The sequence below is a fragment of the Pseudophryne corroboree genome, chromosome 1, assembly GCF_028390025.1.
Source record: "Pseudophryne corroboree isolate aPseCor3 chromosome 1, aPseCor3.hap2, whole genome shotgun sequence".
NCBI lineage: Eukaryota > Metazoa > Chordata > Amphibia > Anura > Myobatrachidae > Pseudophryne > Pseudophryne corroboree.
The window spans coordinates 630,216,409-630,240,744 of NC_086444.1; the positions used below are offsets into that span (position 1 = coordinate 630,216,409).

The 24,336-nt window shown below is 44.6% G+C and overlaps 1 protein-coding gene across 1 annotated transcript in view; it reads right to left on the reverse strand.

Annotated features, from left to right (window-relative positions):
- The window catches only part of HOMER3 (homer scaffold protein 3), a 260,671-nt gene that overhangs the window by 10,522 nt on the left and 225,813 nt on the right, over positions 1-24,336 (reverse strand). The window contains exons 6-8 of the mRNA XM_063914539.1: positions 22,539-22,695; positions 18,640-18,747; positions 15,783-15,863 (exon numbers count right to left, since the gene is read on the reverse strand). Of these exons, the coding sequence (XP_063770609.1) occupies positions 15,783-15,863; positions 18,640-18,747; positions 22,539-22,695 (346 nt within the window). The remainder of the gene's footprint in view (positions 1-15,782; positions 15,864-18,639; positions 18,748-22,538; positions 22,696-24,336) is intronic.

Here is a 24,336-nt window from a genome sequence, read left to right on the forward strand (position 1 = left end):
CAGAGTGTGGGTAAATTGCTCCCCCCGTCTACAGACTTTTCCCTTCCAACATGCTAAAATAACAGGGAGCCAGCTCTGCATCCTTCAACAAAGCATCAGGGCAAAGAATTTCCATGGCAACCTAGAGCACACAGACAAAGAGAATCCACAGCGAAGTAGACCCGCATAAGTCACTACACACATATACATTTTCAGACACAGTTGTATATAACTGTATCAAAGGCAAATGCATTTGTCTGAAATCCCCACCACCAGCACAGTATATGAAAACACATTTTTCATATGAAGAACAACTGTTGCTCTACAGATCTTATTGCTGGAGAAGCCCTCGAGCTGGCTGTACTTTCCATGGCAGCCTGTTTGCACAGGAAATTGGGCATAAATAGTTGCAACAATTGGTATATTAGTTTTTATTAGAAAGCCCCAATATCTCACTGATCATATTAGAGGATCCTGATAAATCTTTTATTAACAGTTATACCCCTTTCACATCGCACAAATAACCCGGTACCGACACGGCATATTGCCGTGTCGAACCGGGTCAGTGTGCGATGTGAAAGCACACTGGGCGATTTAGCGGGTCGCCTGACCCGGTAAATCAACCCGGTAAAAAAGAAGGGTTTTACCCGGGTTGATTACCGGGTCAGGTGCGGTGTGAATGGGAGCCGTGTCGATGCGACACGGTTCCCATTCACAAGATAGGGAGAGGCGGCGCTGGAGATGAGCTCATCTCCCGACGCCGCCTCCACCCCCGCCCCTGCTGCTGCTGCGGCCTCCGTTGTCATGGCAACCGACCCGGTATATTGCCGGGTCGGGAAGCCTGCAACGGAGCGCAAATGTCGGATCCCACCCGGTAAGTACACGTTTGTCTTACCGGGTAGGACCCGGCATTTGCGGTGTGAATGCAGCATTACAGTGCATCCAGGAAGTATTCACAGCGCTTCACTTTTTCCACATTTTATGTTACAGCCTTATAACAAAATGGAATAAATTCATTTTTCCCCTCAAAATTCTACTCACAATACCCCATAATGACAATGTGAATTTTTTTTTTCTTTTTAGAGATTTTAGCTCATTTATAAAAAATATAAAAACTAAGAAATCACATGTACATAAGTATTCACAGCCTTTGCTCAATATTTTGTTGATGCACCTTTGGCAGCAATTACACCCTCAAGTCTTTTTGAATATGATGCCACAAGCTTGGCACACCTATCTTTGGGCAGTTTCGCCAACTCCTCTTTGCAGCACCTCTCAAGCTCCATCAGGCTGGATGGGAAGCGTCGGTGCACATCCATTTTCAGATCTCTCCAGAGATGTTCAATCGGATTCAAGTCTGGGCTCTGGTTGGGCCACTCAAGGACATTCACACAGTTGTCCTGAAGCCACTCCTTTGATATCTTGGCTGTGTGCTTAGGGTCGTTGTCCTGCTGAAAGATGAACCATCGCCCCAGTCTGAGGTCAAGAGCGCTCTGGAGCAGGTTTTCATCCAGGATGTCAATATACATTGCTGCATTCATCCTGACTAGTCTCCTAGTTCCTGCCACTGAAAAACATCCCCACAGCATGATGCTGCCACCACCATGCTTCACTGTAGGGATGGTATTGGCCTAGTGATGTGCGGTGCCTGGTTTCTTTCCCCAAGCGGTTCGCCTGCTGAACTCCTGAGCATTGACTGACTAGACATACAGTACATGTAACTCACTTATGTCCCTGCACTATACCTATCTGTCTGATATTACTTGCTCCTCCCCCACCACACCTGCTTATCTGTTACCTACTTGGCTGTTGTATAGCAAACCGATGACAAATTCCTAGTATACGCAAGTATACCTGGCCATTAAAGATGATTCTAATTCCTCCAAACATGACGCCTGGCATTCATGCCAAAGAGTTCAATCTTTGTCTCATCAGACCAGAGAATTTTGTTTCTCATGGCCTGACAGTCCTTCAAGTGCATTTTAGCAAACTACAGGCGGGCTGCCATGTGCTTTTTACTAAGGAGTGGCTTCTGTCTGGCCACTCTACCATACAGGCCTGCTTGGTGGATTGCTGCAGAGATGGTTGTCCTTCTGGAAGGTTCTCCTCTCTCCACAGAGGAATGCTGTAGCTCTGACAGAGTGACCATTGGGTTCTTGGTCACCTCCCTGACTAGGGCCCTTCTCCCTCGATAGCTCAGTTTAGATGGCCGACCAGCACTAGGAAGAGTCCTGGTGGTTCCAAACTTCTTCCATTTTTATGGATGATGGAGGCCACTGTGCTCATTGGGACCTTCAAAGCAGCAGATATTTTTCTGTACCCTTCCCCAGATTTGTGCCACGAGACAATCCTGTCTCGGAGGTCTACAGACAATTCCTTTGACTTCAAGCTTGGTTTGTGCTCAGACATTCACTGTCAAGTGTGGGACCTTATATAGGGCCTAATTCAGACCTAATTCTAAATGTGCTAAATTTAGCACATTTATGATCAGTCACACAGACATGCGGGGAGACGCCCATCACAGGCTAGTCCACCCCGCATGTCAGGCCTGACTCCCCCGCACAAGTACAAAAGCATCGCACAGCGGCAATGCTTTTGTACTTTAGGAGTAGCTCCCTGCCAGCACAGCTACTGCACGCTGGCAGGAGCAACTCGTCACTGTGAGGGTCGCAGCGGCTGCATGTGACGTCACGCAGCCAACGTAGCCTGCCCTCAATGGTCCGGGCACGCCTGCGTTGCCCGGACTACGCCCCCTAAATGGCATCCAAACGCAGCCGGCCCGCCCCCTCCTGCCCAGTGACTGCCTCTGCCTGTCAATCAAGCAGAGGCAATCACAGGGCTGAGACAGCCATCAGCTGTCTGGCATGGGCCAGCGCACTGCGGCACCGACGCATGCGCAGTTAAGACCTGATCGGCTGCTGTGCACTGATCAGGTCTGAATTAAGCCCATAGACAGGTGTGTGCCTTTCCATATCATGACCAATCAACTCAATTTACCACAGGTGGACTCCAATTAAGCTGTAGGAACATCTCAAGGATGATCAGTGGAAACAGGATGCACCTAAGCTCACAAAGCCAAGATATCAAAGGAGTGGCTTCAAGACAACTGTGTGAATGTCCTTGAGTGGCCCAACCAGAGCCCAGACTTGAATCCGATTGAACATCTCTGGAGAGATCTGAAAATGGATGTGCACCGACGCTTCCCATCCAGCCTGATGGAGCTTGAGAGGTGCTGCAAAGAGGAGTTGGCGAAACTGCCCAAAGATAGGTGTGCCAAGCTTGTGGCATCATATTCAAAAAGACTTGAGGGTGTAATTGCTGCCAAAGGTGCATCAACAAAATATTGAGCAAAGGCTGTGAATACTTATGTACATGTGATTTCTTAGTTTTTTATTTTTAATAAATTTGCAAAAATCTCAAAAAAAAACTTTTTTCACATTGTTGTGTGTAGAATTTTGTGGGGGAAAAAATAAATTTATTCCACTTTGGTATAAGGCTGTAACTTAACAAAATGTGGAAAAAGTGAAGCGCTGTGAATACTTTCCAAATTGCACTGTATTTCTACAGCGCTAACATATTACACAGCAGTTTTCAGAGAACACTTAGGGGTCTATGGCCCTGATTCTGCTTCATTATGACAACAGAATAAATGAAGCGCCTGTGTCTGTTTTCAGCAAATAAGTAATAGATAAATAAAAATATGCATGAAAAATATAAATATATATATACAAAAAAATCTTACTTTCCTTTAAAAAATAAAACAAAACACACCTGAGCCCACGCTCGCTTCTCTCCAGGGGCTGTATACACCCCTGAGCTGAAAATTATTAAACACCAAAAAGAAAGAGAATTGCGCTCATGGGCTCATAGTGAGCTACTCATATGTTCAATAGTATAATATAATCAGAGCCGGTAAATAGTATAAAAACAATTTAATAAGTATTCTACTACAAATCACATCCATATAATATAGCCAATAAACGGTTAATAAATCCTAAGTATATCAGGCTAAAAAAATTCCTTGCTGGCCAGCAGTATTTAATAGCAAAGAGTATTTTGAATAAAGTATCTCTTCTAAAAAATCAGTACACTGATTAGGCTGTACTGTGTTCAGACGGCAGATGGTAACTTAGTATCAGTCAATGAATGAACTGTAGCGCACTGAAGTAGAAATGTAGCGGCTCGGAGTATTAATTACAAGTGTCCGTTTGCCTCCTGGAGCAAACCAGTGGTGTGGTCTTACCCCCAATGCCGAGCGTCCTCGGATAGGATTACCTTTCCACGGGGGTTGCCTTTTCTGTCACCAACTGTGTGTAGTGAGTTGATCCACGGAGGAAGTGTAGCAGGACACTTGATGCCGATGCTTCGTCCAATATATGAAAACAGCTTACGGCGGGATGGACAGATGGCACAGTCCAATAGAACTCCCGCTCGGCTAAGCCGTGTTTCCCCGTCTTTGCCACTATCACTGCTGCAGCTACGGTAGAGTGGGCGGAGACTGACGCGTTTCGTCACGAATGCCACGTGACTTTCTGAGAAAGTCTGAGAAAGCACGTGGCATTCGTGACGAAACGCGTTAGTCTCCGCCCACTCTACCGTAGCTGCAGCAGTGATAGTGGCAAAGACGGGGAAACACGGCTTAGCCGAGCGGGAGTTCTATTGGACTGTGCCATCTGTCCATCCCGCCGTAAGCTGTTTTCATATATTGGACGAAGCATCGGCATCAAGTGTCCTGCTACACTTCCTCCGTGGATCAACTCACTACACACAGTTGGTGACAGAAAAGGCAACCCCCGTGGAAAGGTAATACTATCCGAGGACGCTCGGCATTGGGGGTAAGACCACACCACTGTTTTGCTCCAGGAGGCAAACGGACACTTGTAATTAATACTCCGAGCCGCTACATTTCTACTTCAGTGCGCTACAGTTCATTCATTGACTGATACTAAGTTACCATCTGCCATCTGAACACAGTACAGCCTAATCAGTGCACTGATTTTTTAGAAGAGATACTTTATTCAAAATACTCTTTGCTATTAAATACTGCTGGCCAGCAAGGAATTTTTTTAGCCTGATATACTTAGGATTTATTAACCGTTTATTGGCTATATTATATGGATGTGATTTGTAGTAGAATACTTATTAAATTGTTTTTATACTATTTACCGGCTCTGATTATATTATACTATTGAACATATGAGTAGCTCACTATGAGCCCATGAGCGCAATTCTCTTTCTTTTTGGTGTTTACTGATTCTGCTTCAGTTGCAAATGTCAGAAAATTATCGGACGTCTGTGCGTACGCTGCGGCTGCACAGCGTGTGCACGGACTTTCACATCCCAGTAGGATGCAAACACACAGTGATTGACAGCGACGGGCTTTGGATGGGCGGCAATGCAGCATTATAGGGCATGGTCCGGACAATGCAGTAATGTCCGGACCGTTTTAAGGGTGATCACGTGATGTCACATGCGGCCGCTGTGGGGGAAAACATGGCCATGCTGTGCCTGCATATGCAGTCTTGCTTTGTATGCAGGGGGTCTACCTCTATTTGCATCGCTGGTCGGCACTTAGCATGCTGGGCGGCCTTGCCCTGTGCTGGGCAGCTCCCAGCATGCAAACGTATGCAGTTAGTTACAGTTTTGCTAATTTAACAAAACTGCAACTGAAGCTGAATTAGGCCCTATGTACTAAGCCTTTTTCATTCCTGGAATTCAGGATTGAAAAAATCTCAACCCAGTGATTTTCGGGATTGAATTGTCCTTCAGTTTATGTATATGGCGAGGGGGCAGGGGGGCTTTCAATTTCAAAATTAGAATATAAAAAAACCCTACTCACTAGAGTAGAGGGGGCCCAAAGTACAGAGGCAGCAGCACAGGCATTCAGAGGACTGGCTGGTGCAACGGCTGTTGAAAAGGCGGGAGGGCTTGAAGGCAGGAGGGCTGGAGGCTGGGCAGCGTGACATCTGAAGTCACACTCAGAGTGCTCAGTGCTGCTTGGAGGGATGGTGGCTGTTGGGGGGAGGGAGGCAAGGAACTGAGCATGTGCACTGGAAGCGTCAGTCCTGGGATTCAAATCCTGGCATTTTTGGTACAGAATGCCGGCATCCTGCTGATCCGGATCCCAGTATTGGCTTCCCTACTTGGACAGAGATAAAGTGGAGAGAGATAAAGTATCAACCAACCAGCTCCTAACTGTCATTGTTCAAAAACAGCCTGTAACATGGCAGGAGCTAATTGGCTGGTACTTTTTCTCCCATCCACGTTATCTCTCTCCTGGACTTAATACATAGACCCCTTATTCACTTATATCAGTTTGTGCCCCAATGAGCCTTACAAGCATGCCCTGTGCGCTACTGGCCACAAGATGCTGTTCCAGGCACACTGTTAGCTAGACACAAGGGCCGTGGGGCCGCAACAATGCAGTGCAAAGCAACATTATTTTTTTGCCAACTCTTCCAACCCCCCTGACCATAGTACTGTCTGTGGTGGTACCAGTGGCGTAAGTTTGTCACAGTTGCCCGGAGGCAAGAAAAATATTGGTGCCCCCTATATATATATATATATATATATATATGTGTGTGTATATATATATATATATATATATATATGTGTAAAAAAAATATTTATTTATTTTTGCTCCTGCATAGCAAGCCTGCCGATTCTAACTATACGAAGCTACTACAAAACCGTTGCAACTAGGCAGATCTGTGTAGGGGTCCAGCCACACACTACATAGATCTGCTCAGTCCCTCCCAATGCTGATTATTTATCTGACAATTAATTAGCAAGTGTCATACCCAGGATTAGAACCCACAACCTATTACACTGGAAGCATGCACCTCACTGATAGAGATATTTGCTGCTGTACAGGAAGTGTGAGAATTCTAACTATATGAAGTTACTTGTAATTGTCTGAGAAATAACATCATATAGTTAGAATTCTCATACTTCCTTTATAGGAGCAAATAGCTTCATCAGTAAATTGTCTGCTTCCAGTGTATCTATAATAAAGAGGGTGTGATTTGTAAGGTGTAGTGACTAGTGGGGAAGTCGGCTACGGAAGAGATACCGGCTGCTGTCAATTAACTTAATTGATTAATGTCTCTGAACACACGGAACAGGAGGAGAGGTGCCCCCCTTCAAAGCAGGAGCCCGGCGGCAGCTGACTCCGTTGCCTCCCAGAGTTCTGCCTCTGGGTGGTACTCCATTTGCCCCTTCTCAAGAGAAGACTAGCCGTCAAAGCTCACTGTAGGAAATACAACTGCAGACTATTATAAACAATGTAATTGTGAACAAATATGCATGCACACTGTAAAAATTAACACCTTATGCCAAATGTAATAGAGTGAGAGTTTCAGAAAGTGGGAGATTTGGTAAGGTTTTGCAGTTTTTTTTAAAGTGGCAATCATTTACACAGCAAGATCAACCTGGTTTTGTAGTGTAAATGATTGCCACTTTAAAAAAAACTGAAAAACCTTACCAAATCTCTCACTTTCTGAAACTCTCACTCTATTACATTTGGCCCCTTAAATCAATGCACAGCGAATGCTGCCAAATTAACATGGCATTATTGCAAAATTATGTTTTAAATCGAGTGTGCTGCAAAATGAATATGTTAAATTAGTGTAGTGCACAATGCATGATACCAAAAATGGCATATGTCATTACAGAACAGCTAAAAATAAGAATTTACTTACCGATAATTCTATTTCTCGGAGTCCGTAGTGGATGCTGGGGTTCCTGAAAGGACCATGGGGAATAGCGGCTCCGCAGGAGACAGGGCACAAAAGTAAAGCTTTCCGATCAGGTGGTGTGCACTGGCTCCTCCCCCTATGACCCTCCTCCAAGCCAGTTAGGTACTGTGCCCGGACGAGCGTACACAATAAGGGAGGAATTTTGAATCCCGGGTAAGACTCATACCAGCCACACCGTACAACTTGTGATCTAAACCCAGTTAACAGTATGATAACAGCGGAGCCTCTGAAAAGATGGCTCACAACAATAATAACCCGATTTTTGTAACTATGTACAAGTATTGCAGATAATCCGCACTTGGGATGGGCGCCCAGCATCCACTACGGACTCCGAGAAATAGAATTATCGGTAAGTAAATTCTTATTTTCTCTATCGTCCTAGTGGATGCTGGGGTTCCTGAAAGGACCATGGGGATTATACCAAAGCTCCCAAACGGGCGGGAGAGTGCGGATGACTCTGCAGCACCGAATGAGAGAACTCCAGGTCCTCCTTAGCCAGGGTATCAAATTTGTAGAATTTAGCAAACGTGTTTTGCCCCTGACCAAGTAGCTGCTCGGCAAAGTTGTAAAGCCGAGACCCCTCGGGCAGCCGCCCAAGATGAGCCCACCTTCCTTGTGGAATGGGCATTTACATATTTTGGCTGTGGCAGGCCTGCCACAGAATGTGCAAGCTGAATTGTATTACACATCCAACTAGCAATAGTCTGCTTAGAAGCAAGAGCACCCAGTTTGTTGGGTGCATACAGGATAACAGCAAGTCAGTTTTCCTGACTCCAGCCGTCCTGGAACATATTTTCAGGGCCCTGACAACATCTAGCAACTTGGAGTCCTCCAAGTCCCTAGTAGGTGCAAGGCACCACAATAAGTTGGTTCAGGTGAAACACTGACACCACCTTAGGGAGAGAACTGGGGACGAGTCCGCAGCTCTGCCCTGTCCGAATGGACAAACAGATATGGGCTTTTTTGAGAAAAAACCACCAATTTGACACTCGCCTGGTCCAGGCCAGGGCCAAGAGCATGGTCACTTTTCATGTGAGATGCTTCAAATCCACAGATTTGACTGGTTTTAAACCAATGTGATTTGAGGAATCCCAGAACTACGTTGAGATCCCACAGTGCCACTGGAGGCACAAAAGGGGGTTGTATATGCAATACTCCCTTGACAAACTTCTGGACTTCAGGAACTGAAGCCAATTCTTTCTGGAAGAAAATCGACAGGGCCGAAATTTGAACCTTAATGGACCCCAATTTGAGGCCCATAGACACTCCTGTTTGCAGGAAATGCAGGAAACGACCGAGTTGAAATTTCTTTGTGGGGCCTTCCTGGCCTCACACCACGCAACATATTTTCGCCACATGTGGTGATAATGTTGTGCGGTCACCTCCTTTCTGACTTTGACCAGGGTAGGAATGACCTCTGCCGGAATGCCTTTTTCCCTTAGGATCCGGCTTTCCACCGCCATGCCGACAAACGCAGCTGCGGTAAGTCTTGGAACAGACATGGTACTTGCTGAAACAAGTCCCTTCTTAGCGGCAGAGGCCATAAGACCTCTGTAAGCATCTCTTGAAGTTCCGGGTACCAAGTCCTTCTTGGCCAATCCGGAGCCATGAGTATAGTTCTTACTCCTCTACGTCTTATAATTCTCAGCACCTTAGGTATGAGAAGCAGAGGAGGGAACACATACACCGACTGGTACACCCACGGTGTTACCAGAACGTCCACAGCTATTGCCTGAGGGTCTCTTGACCTGGCGCAATACCTGTCCCGTTTTTTTTGTTCAGACGGGACGCCATCATGTCCACCTTTGGTATTTCCCAACGGTTTACAATCATGTGGAAAAAACTTCCCGATGAAGTTTCCACTCTCCCGGGTGGAGGTCGTGCCTGCTGAGGAAGTCTGCTTCCCAGTTTCCATTCCCGGGATGAAACACTGCTGACAGTGCTATCACATGATTTTCCGCCCAGCGAAAAGTCCTTCCAGTTTTTGCCATTGCCCTCCTGCTTCTTGTGTCGCCCTGTCTGTTTACGTGGGCGACTGCCGTGATTTTTTTCCCACTGGATCAATACCGGCTGACCTTGAAGCAGAGGTCTTGCTAAGCTTAGAGCATTATAAATTTACCCTTAGCTCCAGTATATTTATGTGGAGAAAAGTCTCCAGACTTGATCACACTCCCTGGAAATTTTTTCCTTGTGTGACTGCTCCCCAGCCTCTCGGGCTGGGCTCCGTGGTCACCAGCATCCAATCCTGAATGCCGAATCTGCGGCCCTCTAGAAGATGAGCACTCTATAACCACCACAGGAGAGACACCCTTGTCCTTGGATATAGGGTTATCCGCTGATGCATCTGAAGATGCGATCCGGACCATTTGTCCAGCAGATCCCACTGAAAAGTTCTTGCGTGAAATCTGCCGAATGGAATTGCTTCGTAGGAAGCCACCATTTTTACCAGGACCCTTGTGCAATGATGCACTGTTTTTAGGAGGTTCCTGACTAGCTCGGATAACTCCCTGGCTTTCTCTTCCGGGAGAAACACCCTTTTTCTGGACTGTGTCCAGAATCATCCCTAGGCACAGCAGACGTGTCGTCGGGATCAGCTGCGATTTTGGAATATTTAGAATCCACCCGTGCTGTTGTAGCAGTATCCGAGATAGTGCTACTCCGACCTCCAACTGTTCCCAGGACTATGCCCTTATCAGGAGATCGTCCAAGTAAGGGATAATTAAGACGCCTTTTCTTCGAAGAAGAATCATCATTTCGGCCATTACCTTGGTAAAGACCCGGGGTGCCGTGGACAATCCAAACGGCAGCGTCTGAAACTGATAGTGACAGTTCTGCACCACGAACCTGAGGTACCCTTAGTGAGAAGGGCAAATTTGGGACATAGAGGTAAGCATCCCTGATGTCCCGGGACACTATATAGTCCCCTTCTTCCTGGTTCGTTATCACTGCTCTGAGTGACTCCATCTTGATTTGAACCTTTGTAAGTGTTCAAAAAATTTTTTTAGAATAAGTCTCACCTAGCCTTCTGGCTTCAGTACCACAATATAGTGTGGAATAATACCCCTTTTCTTGTAGTAGGAGGGGTAATTTAATTATCACCTGCTGGGAATACAGCTTGTGAATTTTTTCCCATACTGCCTCCTTGTCGGAGGGAGACCTTGGTAAAGCAGACTTCAGGAGCCTGCGAAGGGGAAACGTCTCGACATTCCAATCTGTACCCCTGGGATACTACTTGTAGGATCCAGGGGTCCTGTACGGTCTCAGCGCCATGCTGAGAACTTGTCAGAAGCGGTGGAACGCTTCTGTTCCTGGGAATGGGCTGCCTGCTGCAGTCTTCTTCCCTTTCCTCTATCCCTGGGCAGATATGATCTTATAGGGACGAAAGGACTGAGGCTGAAAAGACGGTGTCTTTTTCTGCAGAGATGTGACTTAGGGTAAAAACGGCGGATTTTCCAGCAGTTGCCGTGGCCACCAGGTCCGATGGACCGACCCCAAATAACTCCTCTCCCTTTATACGGCAATACACCTTTGTGCCGTTTGGAATCTGCATCACCTGACCACTGTCGTGTCCATAACATCTTCTGGCAGATATGGACATCGCATTTACTCTTGATGCCAGAGTGCAAATATCCCTCTGTGCATCTCGCATATATAGAAATGCATCCTTTAAATGCTCTATAGTCAATAAAATACTGTCCCTGTCAAGGGTATCAATATTTTTAGTCAGGGAATCCGACCAAGCCACCCCAGCTCTGCACATCCAGGCTGAGGCGATCGCTGGTCGCAGTATAACACCAGTATGTGTGTATATACTTTTTATGATATTTTCCAGCCTCCTGTCAGCTGGTCCTTGAGGACGGCCCTATCTATAGACGGTACCGCCACTTGTTTTGATAAGCGTGTGAGCGCCTTATCCACCCTAAGGGGTGTTTCCCAACGCGCCCTAACTTCTGGCGGGAAAGGGTATACCGCCCATAATTTTCTATCGGGGGGAACCCACGCATCATCACACACTTTATTTAATTTATCTGATTCAGGAAAAACTACGGTAGTTTTTTCACATCCCACATAATACCCTCTTTTGTGGTACTTGTAGTATCAGAAATATGAAACACCTTCTTCATTGCCTTTAACGTGTGGCCCTAATAAGGAATACGTTTGTTTATTCACCGTCGACACTGGATTCAGTGTCCCTGTCTGTGTCTGTGTCGACCGACTAAAGTAAACGGGCGTTTTAAAACCCCTGACGGTGTTTTTGAGACGTCTGGACCGGTACTAATTGTTTGTCGGCCGTCTCAAGTCGTCAACCGACCTTGCAGCGTGTTGACATTATCACGTAATTCCCTAAATAAGCCATCCATTCCGGTGTCGACTCCCTAGAGAGTGACATCACCATTACAGGCAATTGCTCCGCCTCCTCACCAACATCGTCCTCCTACATGTCGACACACACGTACCGACACACAGCACACACACAGGGAATGCTCTGATAGAGGACAGGACCCACTAGCCCTTTGGAGAGACAGAGGGAGAGTTTGCCAGCACACACCAAAAACGCTATAATTATATAGGGACAACCTTATATAAGTGTTTTCCCTTATAGCATCTTTTTTATATATTTCTAACGCCAAATTAGTGCCCCCCCTCTCTGTTTTAACCCTGTTTCTGTAGTGCAGTGCAGGGGAGAGCCTGGGAGCCTTCCCTCCAGCCTTTCTGTGAGGGAAAATGGCGCTGTGTGCTGAGGAGATAGGCCCCGCCCCTTTTTCGGCGGCCTCGTCTCCCGCTCTTAACGGATTCTGGCAGGGGTTAAATATCTCCATATAGCCTCCGGAGGCTATATGTGAGGTATTTTTAGCCAAAATAGGTATTCATTTGCCTCCCAGGGCGCCCCCCTCCCAGCGCCCTGCACCCTCAGTGACTGCCGTGTGAAGTGTGCTGAGAGGAAAATGGCGCACAGCTGCAGTGCTGTGCGCTACCTTTAGAAGACTGAGGAGTCTTCTGCCGCCGATTCTGGACCTCTTCTTACTTCAGCATCTGCAAGGGGGCCGGCGGCAAGGCTCCGGTGACCATCCAGGCTGTACCTGTGATCGTCCCTCTGGAGCTGATGTCCAGTAGCCAAGAAGCCAATCCATCCTGCACGCAGGTGAGTTCACTTCTTCTCCCCTAAGTCCCTCGTTGCAGTGATCCTGTTGCCAGCAGGACTCACTGTAAAATAAAAAACCTAAGCTAAACTTTTCTAAGCAGCTCTTTAGGAGAGCCACCTAGATTGCACCCTTCTCGGCCGGGCACAAAAATCTAACTGGCTTGGAGGAGGGTCATAGGGGGAGGAGCCAGTGCACACCACCTGATCGGAAAGCTTTACTTTTGTGCCCTGTCTCCTGCGGAGCCGCTATTCCCCATGGTCCTTTCAGGAACCCCAGCATCCACTAGGACGATAGAGAAAATATATGTACCAGACGTTGCTGTTCTGGAAAAAGATGTGCGTATGCATGGTAAAAAAAAAATGGCATGTATGGCTTTAATGTTAATGTATATATATATATATATATATATATATATATTTCACATTACATCAAAATAAGTAAGAACTGTATAGATCAGACCCAACAGCCTAGCATATACAGACCCTTGTGCATACTTCCCATATACAACCACATGCCTCAGATGCCGTAATCTAGTCTTTTTATGACTCTATACACACCGGTATCCTCTTCTCCTGGGAGTCACAATCCACTGGCACCGCCTGCTGCTTTTTACTGACAAGAGTTCAATGATTTTCTTTTTAAGTTTGTAATTGTTATCACAGTAATTTTAGCACTGAATAACTCTTATAACAACACTACAAGTTCCTGTGCAGCACCTGTCACACTTCCATTTTAACTTAATCATAGTGTGACATAGTACAAAATGTGCTGCTTGGTGGAAACATGCAACTTGCTGGGTAGTTGTACAGCCACACACATTCCTCCAAATTTTCACATTTTTTGGCCACTGTCCCGCAGTGTCCCATGGCTGGAGACTGTTTAGGTTTAGGGGGCACTCTGTCACTGGTGACAGGGAGAAGTTGAGCTACCACAGCGTTGGGCATGCCCCTATCGTGACGAGTAACAGGCATGGGGGGTAGTATGGGGGGGGGGGGGGGGGGAGTTTGACATGCACTCACTCCTCCAAAAACGTCATACACCAGATGGCACAAAGTCATGCCTTTGGCACACACAAGTTGCTCAAGGCCAGATTTAGTTTACAGTTAGGTCATATTTTACGTTAATTTCATTACACATGTGTATAAATAGCGGCTGATATCACATAAACCTGTAAGCTTAGGGTCAGGTCACACTTAGGAACATAATGGGTTAATCTGTTAACTTTGTTTTGATAGTGGTTTGATAGTCATTTTTGGACCAATCGTAGGGGGTTAACTATATTGTAGGTTTGTGCTTCAGTTTATACAATTGTTCAGAGTTAGGGGTAGGTCTCTTTCCTGGAATAGTTGCCGACCCTGCTATCCTAGTTTAGTTCTTTCTGTGTCAGCTTTTGCAGGAAAGAACATGTTTAGTGAATTGGGCCCTGAGGTGCTCTCCCCAGCAGTGCACAAGTTAAGGGGACATGTACTAATCAATGGAGAAGTTGCCCATGGCAGCCAATCAGCTGCTCTGTATAATTTTATAGTATGTAAATTATAAATGTTACATCCTGATGCTGATTGGTTGCAATCGGCAACTTCTCCACTTTTATCACTGCTTAGTACACCTCCCCCTAAGGCTGATATCATCCTACTGGTTAGCGGCACCACCGGTCCTGGTGGGCTTCTTGTGTTATTAGACAGGGACTTTGAATGCCTCAAGTTATATGGGTGGGTGGCAGTTGGACACCATCCTGAACTGATTTTGCTGAATGGGCTGGCAGTAGGTGCCCCTTTCAAGTTGGATTACTGAGGATGAGCTGGCAGTTGGCCCCTTCTTTATTTAGTTTTATTGAGGTTATGAGAGGGCAGTTTATATGTCAGAGTTAGACCCCTTTCATGCTAAAAACCGGGTCATGTCTTACTTCCACATCACAAACTACCTGGGTCCGTCCGACCACAGTCGAATTCCCGGGGCACAGGACCCTTTCACACAAGGCCAGAACATGGGTTGCCCCAGTAAAGTCCAGGGTCAGAGGCTCGGTGTGAAAGGGGTAGTAGCCTTTCTTTAGGTTACAGTTAGGCCCTTCTTTTCCACCATACTTTTCTCTGTTTCTAAACAAATAAAAGCTGACACTTTTCCCTGGCAATTGCGTCTTTTATTTTAAGTTAAGTTCACTACTTATTCCTATAAATGGGGGCTGACAACGACCGAGAGAGGGGTTAAGGCAAAACGAGGAAGATAAAGAGAGTCAGAGGGGGAGGGAGAGAGATAGAATAAGAGACAAGGACAGAGAGTGTGAGACTAGAAGAAAAAGGCACATCTACAATTACCTATACAATTCTGTATGCATTCTGTGTGCTCATGACTCAGTGAATGACATGTCCAAAATACTCATCATCTTATATTCTCATATTGGCTTATAAATTTGAGTCCCTAAAGACAGTCCATGTTCCTCATATCTGCAAAACCTTATGTAATGCATTAAACTATATGTGATAGAACATTTATTAACCATACGTTTTTGCTGTAGTCATTCCAATCACCAGGTTTATTTATACTACTACATGTTTCATTGAGGTGTATCTGCCAGCTGTATTTTTTCCTCTAGCCCAGTGGTTCTCAAACTGTGTGCCCTGGATTGGTGGTCCAGGACCAAATCATTTATGGTCAATGTAATAGGCAAGACCAGTGCTGGTGGCTGTCAACCATAAAATATGTAGACAAACAGAAGTAAATCTTGTCCCTCACTACACAGTTGAACCACTGTTCAACTATTTATTTCTAAAGAAACTTTTTGCCTAGTAGTGCTGTGAATACAATTCTGATATTCTAAGGTGCCGTGATTCAAAAAAGTTTGAGAACCACTGCTCTAGCTATGTGACTTTGGTGTGACCAGTGTTAAAACAGTGTCGGTTGTTACCTGAAGTTTCTGCAGCAGATCATCCCTCTCACTCTCCAGCTCTGTGAGCTCTGGTCTCTGTCCTTTCAAGTGAAGAATCTCCTAAGCAACACAACATTCCAATATTTAGATATTCAACAGGAATATTCAGCCATGGCCATCTTAATGTATAGGCACACAGGGCAGCTGGACAGGGCCCCACAATTCTAGGGGCCTTTGAGCACCTCCCAACCCACAGCCAGACATAGCTGTCAGCATGCTAACTGGTGGATGGTTGGAGCTGTCCACCAATCAGAGTGCTGACAATCATTCACTGTATGGAAGTATTTGGAGAGACAAAGTGAGACAGTAGGTGGGACATGTTATGATTTTTTTCAATTGGTCCCCGTGAATGGGTTTTGCTCAGGGCATACAATGCTGTTAAGAAGACCCTGCATTCAGCAAGAGCATTAATCCTATTGCTGATTCAATTAGTAGCATTAAACAGCGATTTTACCACAGGTTACATTACTCTGGACTTTACTTGCTATTATCAATATGCGCACTCCCGCTGCGCTCACTTTTCATTTTGAAAGTGCTTATCACAAAGGTCGAGCATTAAGTTTGCATGGTTTAACCCATAATGCCTACAATGGAGCTATCCAGAGAACTAATTTTGTTCCAGAAAGGGATGAGCCTTGGGCAGCCCCACCACGGATGCAGAAATTTTCCTATATCAGTACCACATCTCCAGCATAATCTAGAGCTCTCCAAATTAACTGCCTTAAGTCTATATGGAACGTATAAGACCAATAAAGAAGTTTATACCAATTAAGAAGTTTATAAGAATTTTCCTTGTACACAAATGGAGCTAGACGCTACATTGATGTGTATATTTTCCCAATATTCATTATCTAGGACTTCCTCACGTCAGCCTCCCATGCCAATTCTTGTGGAACTCTCAAATCCGACTAAGACTCAGCTGGAGTTTTACACACAGAGTGAATACAATCCCCTTAGTGCCGACACTCCTCAGGACTAATGATTCACATGTAGTGAGAGGGCTAACTGCCAATGTTTTTTTAACCAAATAATTAATTTGCTGACTCTGAATAGATAAAAATATTTATGTGGGATATAGTAATTAGCCTGAATATCCGCAAATTTGGGAAACCCATGATCACACTTTAGATCTTTTAGTAGCCTTATCTCCCCAAGTAGCCAAGGTGTAAATATAGACGTGTTATACCTGGGCCAGAATCAGTTATAGTGGAACAATGAGGCTCGGGCAGGGGTCAAGTTTAAAACGATGTTTAGCAAAATCCCAGATATCCAAGGTATGTAAAATGACAAGATGGTGCGCGCAGGAACTAGGACACCCTGATCGGGTGAGCCATAGAAGAGATTCTACCCCTAATGCTTCTGCCTCAATTGCTGTAATTCGGTATTTGTAAAGTTATAAAATGTAAAGTTATAAAATTGGGACACCTAGACCACCCCCTGTGTCAACTCACCCGAGGACGCGTTTTGGACCAAATTAATTGTGAGGTGGTATGTTGAAGAAATGTAAAAACATATGGGGGAACTGACACAGAAAGGGTTTGAAATAGGGAGAACATTTGCGATAATAAATTCATTTTGACAGCATTGCTCCGGCCAATCCATGATATATAACATCAACTCCAGGTCTCAGAGTCCATATTAAATTGTGCAACAAGTTTGGGATAAGTAGCTCAAAATAATCAATGATAAGTCTTGGTGATATGGACTTCCACTGTCACTGGAAAGGATAGTGGTAGGTTTAATTTCCACTCGGATATAAAAGTCTAGCCGTTGTTTTCTGTTGGTTCATTTTATAGCTAGTGACTGCCAGATTCATCAATTTCTCTAAGTAAGTGGTTAAGGGACAAGGCTGGTTCCATTACAGCCAACAGAACATTGTCTGCGTAAAATACAATTTTATGCTCCAGACCACCCACCTGGATCCCCTTAATATGTGAACTGGCCCAGATCTTCACCGCCAAGGGCTCTATAACCAGCACAAAATTTAAAGGGGACAAAGGACATTCCTGCCTGGTGCCGTTAGTAACAGAAAGAAGAGCAGAGGCAATCATCTCTGGGGCAGTTATATAAGCCTGCAAGCCAATTATAGAACTTCCCTCTGAAACCCATCGACCTTAAAACCCTAAACATGAAACACCACGCTTTGCTGCCAAATGCGTTTTCGACCTCCAACCCCAGAATCATAGCTGAAAGTTTTTGAGCACAAATAGCGTGTATCAGATCAAGGGATCGCTGGGTGTTATTAAGCGCCTGACGGCCAGGTATGACTCCAACCTAATCCAGGTGGCTCGATGTAGGGAGAAGTGGGCCCAGTCTGAACCTGTGTGTTTTGTTAGAAAATGTGTTTGGGGGGTGGAGGGGGGGGGGGGAATGGGCAGCCAAATTGGATCCCCCCCCCCCCCCCAAAAAAAAAAAAAATACAAGATAAACATTGGGAAACATCATTCTCTTGAATTCCTCCTTACAGTTTATTGCAATAGGACCACCAAAAGTGTAAAATAAATACAAATATTTACTCTGGTGATTTAGAAGACTGCACAGTTATGTTTTAGTGAAGTGGTGTCATTCCTCTATAATGTGATATCAAAATGCTTGACTAACAAAATGACAAACACTTACTTTAAACTAGTACTGCTTTAGAAAGTGGCTATACAGCCTACCAGAGTCATTGAGGAAAGACTAATCTGCTGGCCAAATGCTTTTATAGACATGTGTATGTTAATACAAACAAATCAATATATTGTTTTTCTTATTAAAATAAATGTAATTTCAATAAAATTTTACCAAAAAGTCATACAAAGTTATTTGGATATACCACTCCTGCAAATCCAGTTACCTCTTCTTTGCTTTTAAGCAGGATCTCCAGATCCTGCAATCTCTCTGAGAGATCATTCTCCTGGTCTGTGGAGGAGACTGTGGTGGACTGAGATTCCAACTCTGCAACCTGCAAGGTAGTGATAAATGTTTTTCAGTACAAAAATGTAACTGCAGAAAAGAGTCCCCACGTGTCGATATCACCGGCTCAGATCTTGACTGCATGCAGTCAAGATCTGGCTAGATCGCAAGGCTCTCATTGAGTGTACAGACACTCGCTGCGATGTGTGCTAAGCCCACATTGGGCTCAGCACACATCACGCTGAGCCAGAATCGACCCATGTGTACCCCCCTTAAACACTTTTAAAAGCAGCAAATTTTCATGCTGCTCAATTATAAAAATGGTCCTAGTGCTGGTGTGACGTTCCTGTAGCTGCTGCATAATCCTACTGCACACTGTAATATTATAGCATATTAAATTATTAATATTATAATGCTGCAGAGAAAAATAATACATCCCGCTCTTTAAGTCTATAAACAATTTCATTCACAGTAGAGCGCCTGGAAACCTGTCTCCTCCGCTGAGTAGTTTCCATCCAAAATGGCGCCGGCTCAGGATTCCGGCGTGTACAAAACCCCTACTGCACATGACAGCAATCATAACCTATTGCACATGCGCATCCCGTCAGCGCATCACAGAACATTAGGCGGATGAAGAGGCCGGAGGGCGCCGCGGTCTCAGCGATGACACTGCAAGCAGCCAGCGAAGTAATCACACAAAAAATTACGGTAATTAGTACATCCCGCTCTCTGATCCTTTTTGCCTACCCTTCCTAGAGCACTGGGTCATTAGGTGCTACTGTTAACTGACACTCAGTTGTTTAAATAAATCACAATTTAATTTTTCATCTTTTTAGATAAGTATTATTTATGTTTGGGTCACTGGATACCTATACTTCCATCCAATAGAACACGGCAACGTCATCTTCTTCACTTACAATCTTCCAAGTTCCCTATGGACAAGTTTGACAAATCTGGTATTATGGCGATTTATAAGCTTAAGTCAGTGACTTGGTTGGGAAAAGCTACGTAATTATATATCACTAAAATATTGCTCTAACAACCTTGGAAAGCTAGACATTTGCACTGTGTAATATATAATGTCAAAAATGTTTAACTGGTAATCTTTTTTACCTGTTTTAAATTCCACTTAATTCTTCCACAAATGAAACCCTGCTTGTAGATATTTTATATTTTAAAGGTTTTTAAGCCTCTAACAGTTGGACATACTACCAGGTTGCCAACATACAGTAAGAGCAATTTCTGCCTAGTACTACAGTAGCCGTAAGACTTAAAATAGTTTAAAGTATAGACAGTATAATAAAAGAAAGCTTGATTGAAGTCCTGCCCTATTCCACTGCTAAGTGTTTCTCCTGCCTCTGCACATGAATGTATTTCTCCTTTAGCTGTGCTGTCAGTCTGACCAATGCAATTGCATATCCACTTGTTGAAGCATAGATTATATATTACAACACCCACACATGAGCAGACCCAGACATCTTATTTTACTATTTAGCATAATATGGATGTAAATATATTTAAAGGGAAAATACATGAAATACTAGTGAGACTTTAGCATACCTTCCAACATTCAAGTTTAGAAAGTTGGGACTTCTGCAAAGACACGTGCGCCCAAAAGGGGTGTGGAATAGCTAAAGGAGGCATGGCTTCATGGGGGCACCACAATTGTAAGCCACACCTCTGTTTTTGTCACTGAGGGGCAGTCTCCAGCACTCTGTGAGCTGCTGACCATACCCCCAGTCCCTCATGAATAGATGCTGAGCGCATGGCAACAATAAAAGGGACGTGGCCTTGCAGGAAAAGATTACCTTACATCCCAGTTGTGCCTCTGACACTATATTATGCTTCACACAATAATGACTCTTACACATTATGCCAAACAGCTATACCCGTGACACTATAATATGTAACACACAGTAACACCCCTTACACATTATGCCCAACACCATAATATGCCCCACACAGTAATACCCCCTACTCCTTATGCCCAACACCATAATATGCCCCACACAGTAATGCCCCTTGCAGATTCTGGCACACACAGTCTGCTCATTGTCAATGATTAGTGCCCGCAGCCTCCCCCCCCCCCCTTCTCCCTGCCACTGGCGTGTCAGTGCGATCCCAGCACCTCCGGTACCACTCTGAGCTCCTGTGTCAATTCCCTGTTACTAGAGGTCCAGTAGGACCTCTAGCATGTCTCCTCTCAGGCGGCCATTTTGGTAGGGACATTTCAGCTGTATTACATGCGGGCAGCCAGTCCGCATGTAATACAGTGGCTGTGGTGCCCCGTAACCCTAAAAAAGCCCTAGAAACGTCCCTGCCTGTATGCAAGAAATCTTTTCCTTGTGTCTCATTAGCTTAATTTGTCGGAGACTGAAATAGTGGGATCACAAATCTCTGGTAGTGAACCTTGAAAGTGAAGTGAAACAATTGTATAGGATGTACGGAAAGCGTTCTCAGTCTCACTTTGCTTCTATTATCTGTCAATGTCTAACAATGTTAGGGTGCCTATCATCCCTCTTCTAAATGTGGGTACACACCAGTAGATATATCTGCAGATCAACTGATCTGCAGATATATCTATGGACGGATCGGGCAGTGTGTTCAGCATACACTGACGTCATGAACTGGGCGGGCGTGTACACAGTTCAGTTGTCAGTTCAGCTGTCAATCACCGCCGGCCGCCGCAGCATGTGTACGGGCGGTCGGCCGACGCCCCGTACACACAGCGACGTGCCAATATGTCGGTAGATATATTGGCCTCCGGCTGTGCTGCGCGGCCGACGCGATACGTCTGTGAACGACGGAGTTCACAGACGTATCGGCCGTACACACTGGCGACGGTCCCGCGATATATCGGCCGTTCAAGAGAACGGCCGATATATATTGACCAGTGTGTACGGGCCTTTAGAAAGCGGGAGGATCTCCAATTGGTGTGTGTCAATGTCTCCCGAATACAAGCCTTGTGAGGACTTTTCTAAATTGTATACCAATGACCCATTTAGCCAGGGGAAACTGTGCGTGTCTGCAGGACTGTTTTCAAAGAGGACAGTGTTGCTGTAAACCTCCCTGACCATTACCACCACTGGGAGAAGAAAGAGGGGGGAGTGCGGGCACTAATCAGAGATTCTGCCAAAGAGTAGATGTATGAAGCAGTGAAACGAGTGGAAGAGCGGAGAAGTGAGCCAGTGGAGAAGTTGCCCATGGCAACCAATCAGCTGCTACGCATAATTTTACAAAATACACTTGCAAATGTTACTGCAAACCAATCAGCTTTGAAGAAATATTTATAAAGTGAATTTTGTAAAATTATACATAGCAGCTGATTGGTTGCCATGCACAACTTCTCCACTGGCTCACTTCTCCACTATTTTCACTGCTTCTTACCCCCTAAAAGTTGCTAAGTAGAGTAGTAGAAAATAGGAGCACTCAAAGCAGCAAGCATTTGGGAATTGGGCTTGTTTTAAATTGATTTCTTTAGAAATGTCTAAAATGAATAATTATACATCCTGTTATGCATGTAAAGGTCTTCTTTCTACATTTACTAAGAACACAATTTATACTGTGCATCTTTTTCGTGCTTTCCTTTATATTTCTTGCTATTCGTAGTTTTGTTGTGTATTCATTAGAGGTTTTCCAAAATTATAAAAAAAACAAAAAACATTTTTCAATGTAGAAAAAAAAAGATTGATTAACATTGCTTAATTGTATACAGTTTCTAGTGTAAATTAATTGCATCAATTATAACCCATAAACATGTTGGGCGTTGGTGGCGATGATGTTCTAGAAGTGTCTCAAAATCATCAGATATATACTGTGAATAACCCATAACTTCCATACCCTTTGTCGTAACCCCTCTGCCTCCTCCTGATACCCAGCCAGTTGCTTCTTCCACTTCTCCACATTGGCATTAGCTTCCCGCAAAGCAGCCACCAGCTTGTTGTTGTTGTCCTGAAGACTGAAAAACTCAGCTTCCCACTGCACTTCACACACTGAGCTGGACAAGAGATATTCACAAGTCAGTCATAGGAGTTTGATGTGTTTTCTTTCTACATTTACACATGTAACTAAGGGGGAGGTTTATCACAGCTTGTAACTGATAAAGGTGGAGAGAGAAGAAGTACCAGCCAGTCACCTCCTGTCATTTTCAAACGGCCACAAACATGACAGTTAGGAGCTGATTGGTTGGTACTTTATCTCTCTTCACTTTATCTCTCTCCAAGCTTTGATAGATCTCCCCCTACATTTTTCTTTTTTTTCTTATAAGAGAAGTCTAACTTACCGTGCAATCCTGCGTCTTAGATTCCCACACTTAAGAGTGTAGGAAGCTAAAGAAATATTAGCAGTGGCGGCTTCTACCTTTTTTGCCGCTACCCATGACAGAGAGAGCCAACCCCGGCCAGACAGGTCCCAGCGCCTGCGGAATGGATCTTGCAGGTGCCAGGGCCGATGCATGCGCACAAGCGGCTGCTTGAGTGTGCATGCGCAAACTCCTGACTTCTATGAACTATATCAGCTGCAGCCAATAGAAGCCAGATTGAGTTTACGATCAGGCAGGGAGTGTCTTTCTACAAGAAGCCTGCTCTTTGCTATTCGCAGCCCAGTCTGGCAGTCCCAGAGGGAGGAAACACCTCCCAATGGGACTGCCTGTCCTGCAGGTGATGGGCACGTAGGACATCCAACAGGAAGTCACTGCCAGTCACGGTGAAGCCGCTGAGTCAGTGCAGTCACACAGACTGTAACTGGCTTAGCTGAGCTCACTGAAGTGGCGGATTTTCCTGGACTACAGCCCATAGTTAAAATCCGCCACTGGATATTAGCAAGTCCACTGACACAGACATTATCAATTGGTTGGCTAACGCCGGCTTCACACTGGGGCAATTTGCCGTTTCGATATATCGTTCCATCATTCATTAAATCTTGTGGTGTGTTCCCGGCAATCCTGCTCAAGGGAAATTGTATCTTAAACCATTCCGATTGTTGGTTGACCCAGTGTGTACCTGGCTCTATTTGACCTTCAACACAGATTGCAGACTATTGTATATTATTATATTAGTAAGAATAATTATTTTTTGTATATATATATATATATATATATATGTGGAACAAGAAGCCTTAAAAAAGCTTACAGATAATAAAGCACTGACTATAAAACAGGCAGATAAAGGGGGAGGTTTGGTCCTATTGGATAGACTTGACTATGAATCTGAAATATATAAGTTATTATCGGATTTGACCTCATATTGTAATTAGAAAGGTGATCCTACAAATAATTATTTGGTAGAATTAAAAAATATATTAAGTAAAGGTTGTAAATCCAAGGTGCTTATTGATTAGGAATATGGTTATTTGTGGAATGAACACCTGAGGATTGCAACAATATATTATTTACCTAACATTCATAAGAATTGGGATAAGCCACCTGGACGCCCGATAGTCTCGGGTATTGATTCTTTAACCTTACGTGTCTCTGAATATATTGATATTTAAACATAAAAATATGTCCCACAGCTAGATACTTATGTCAAGGATTCCATACATATGTTACAGTTGTTAGAGACGTTTGTATGGAGTGATGAACTGAGTTGGGGGACTATTGATGTTACATCCCTATACACATCTATCCTGCATGGGAAGG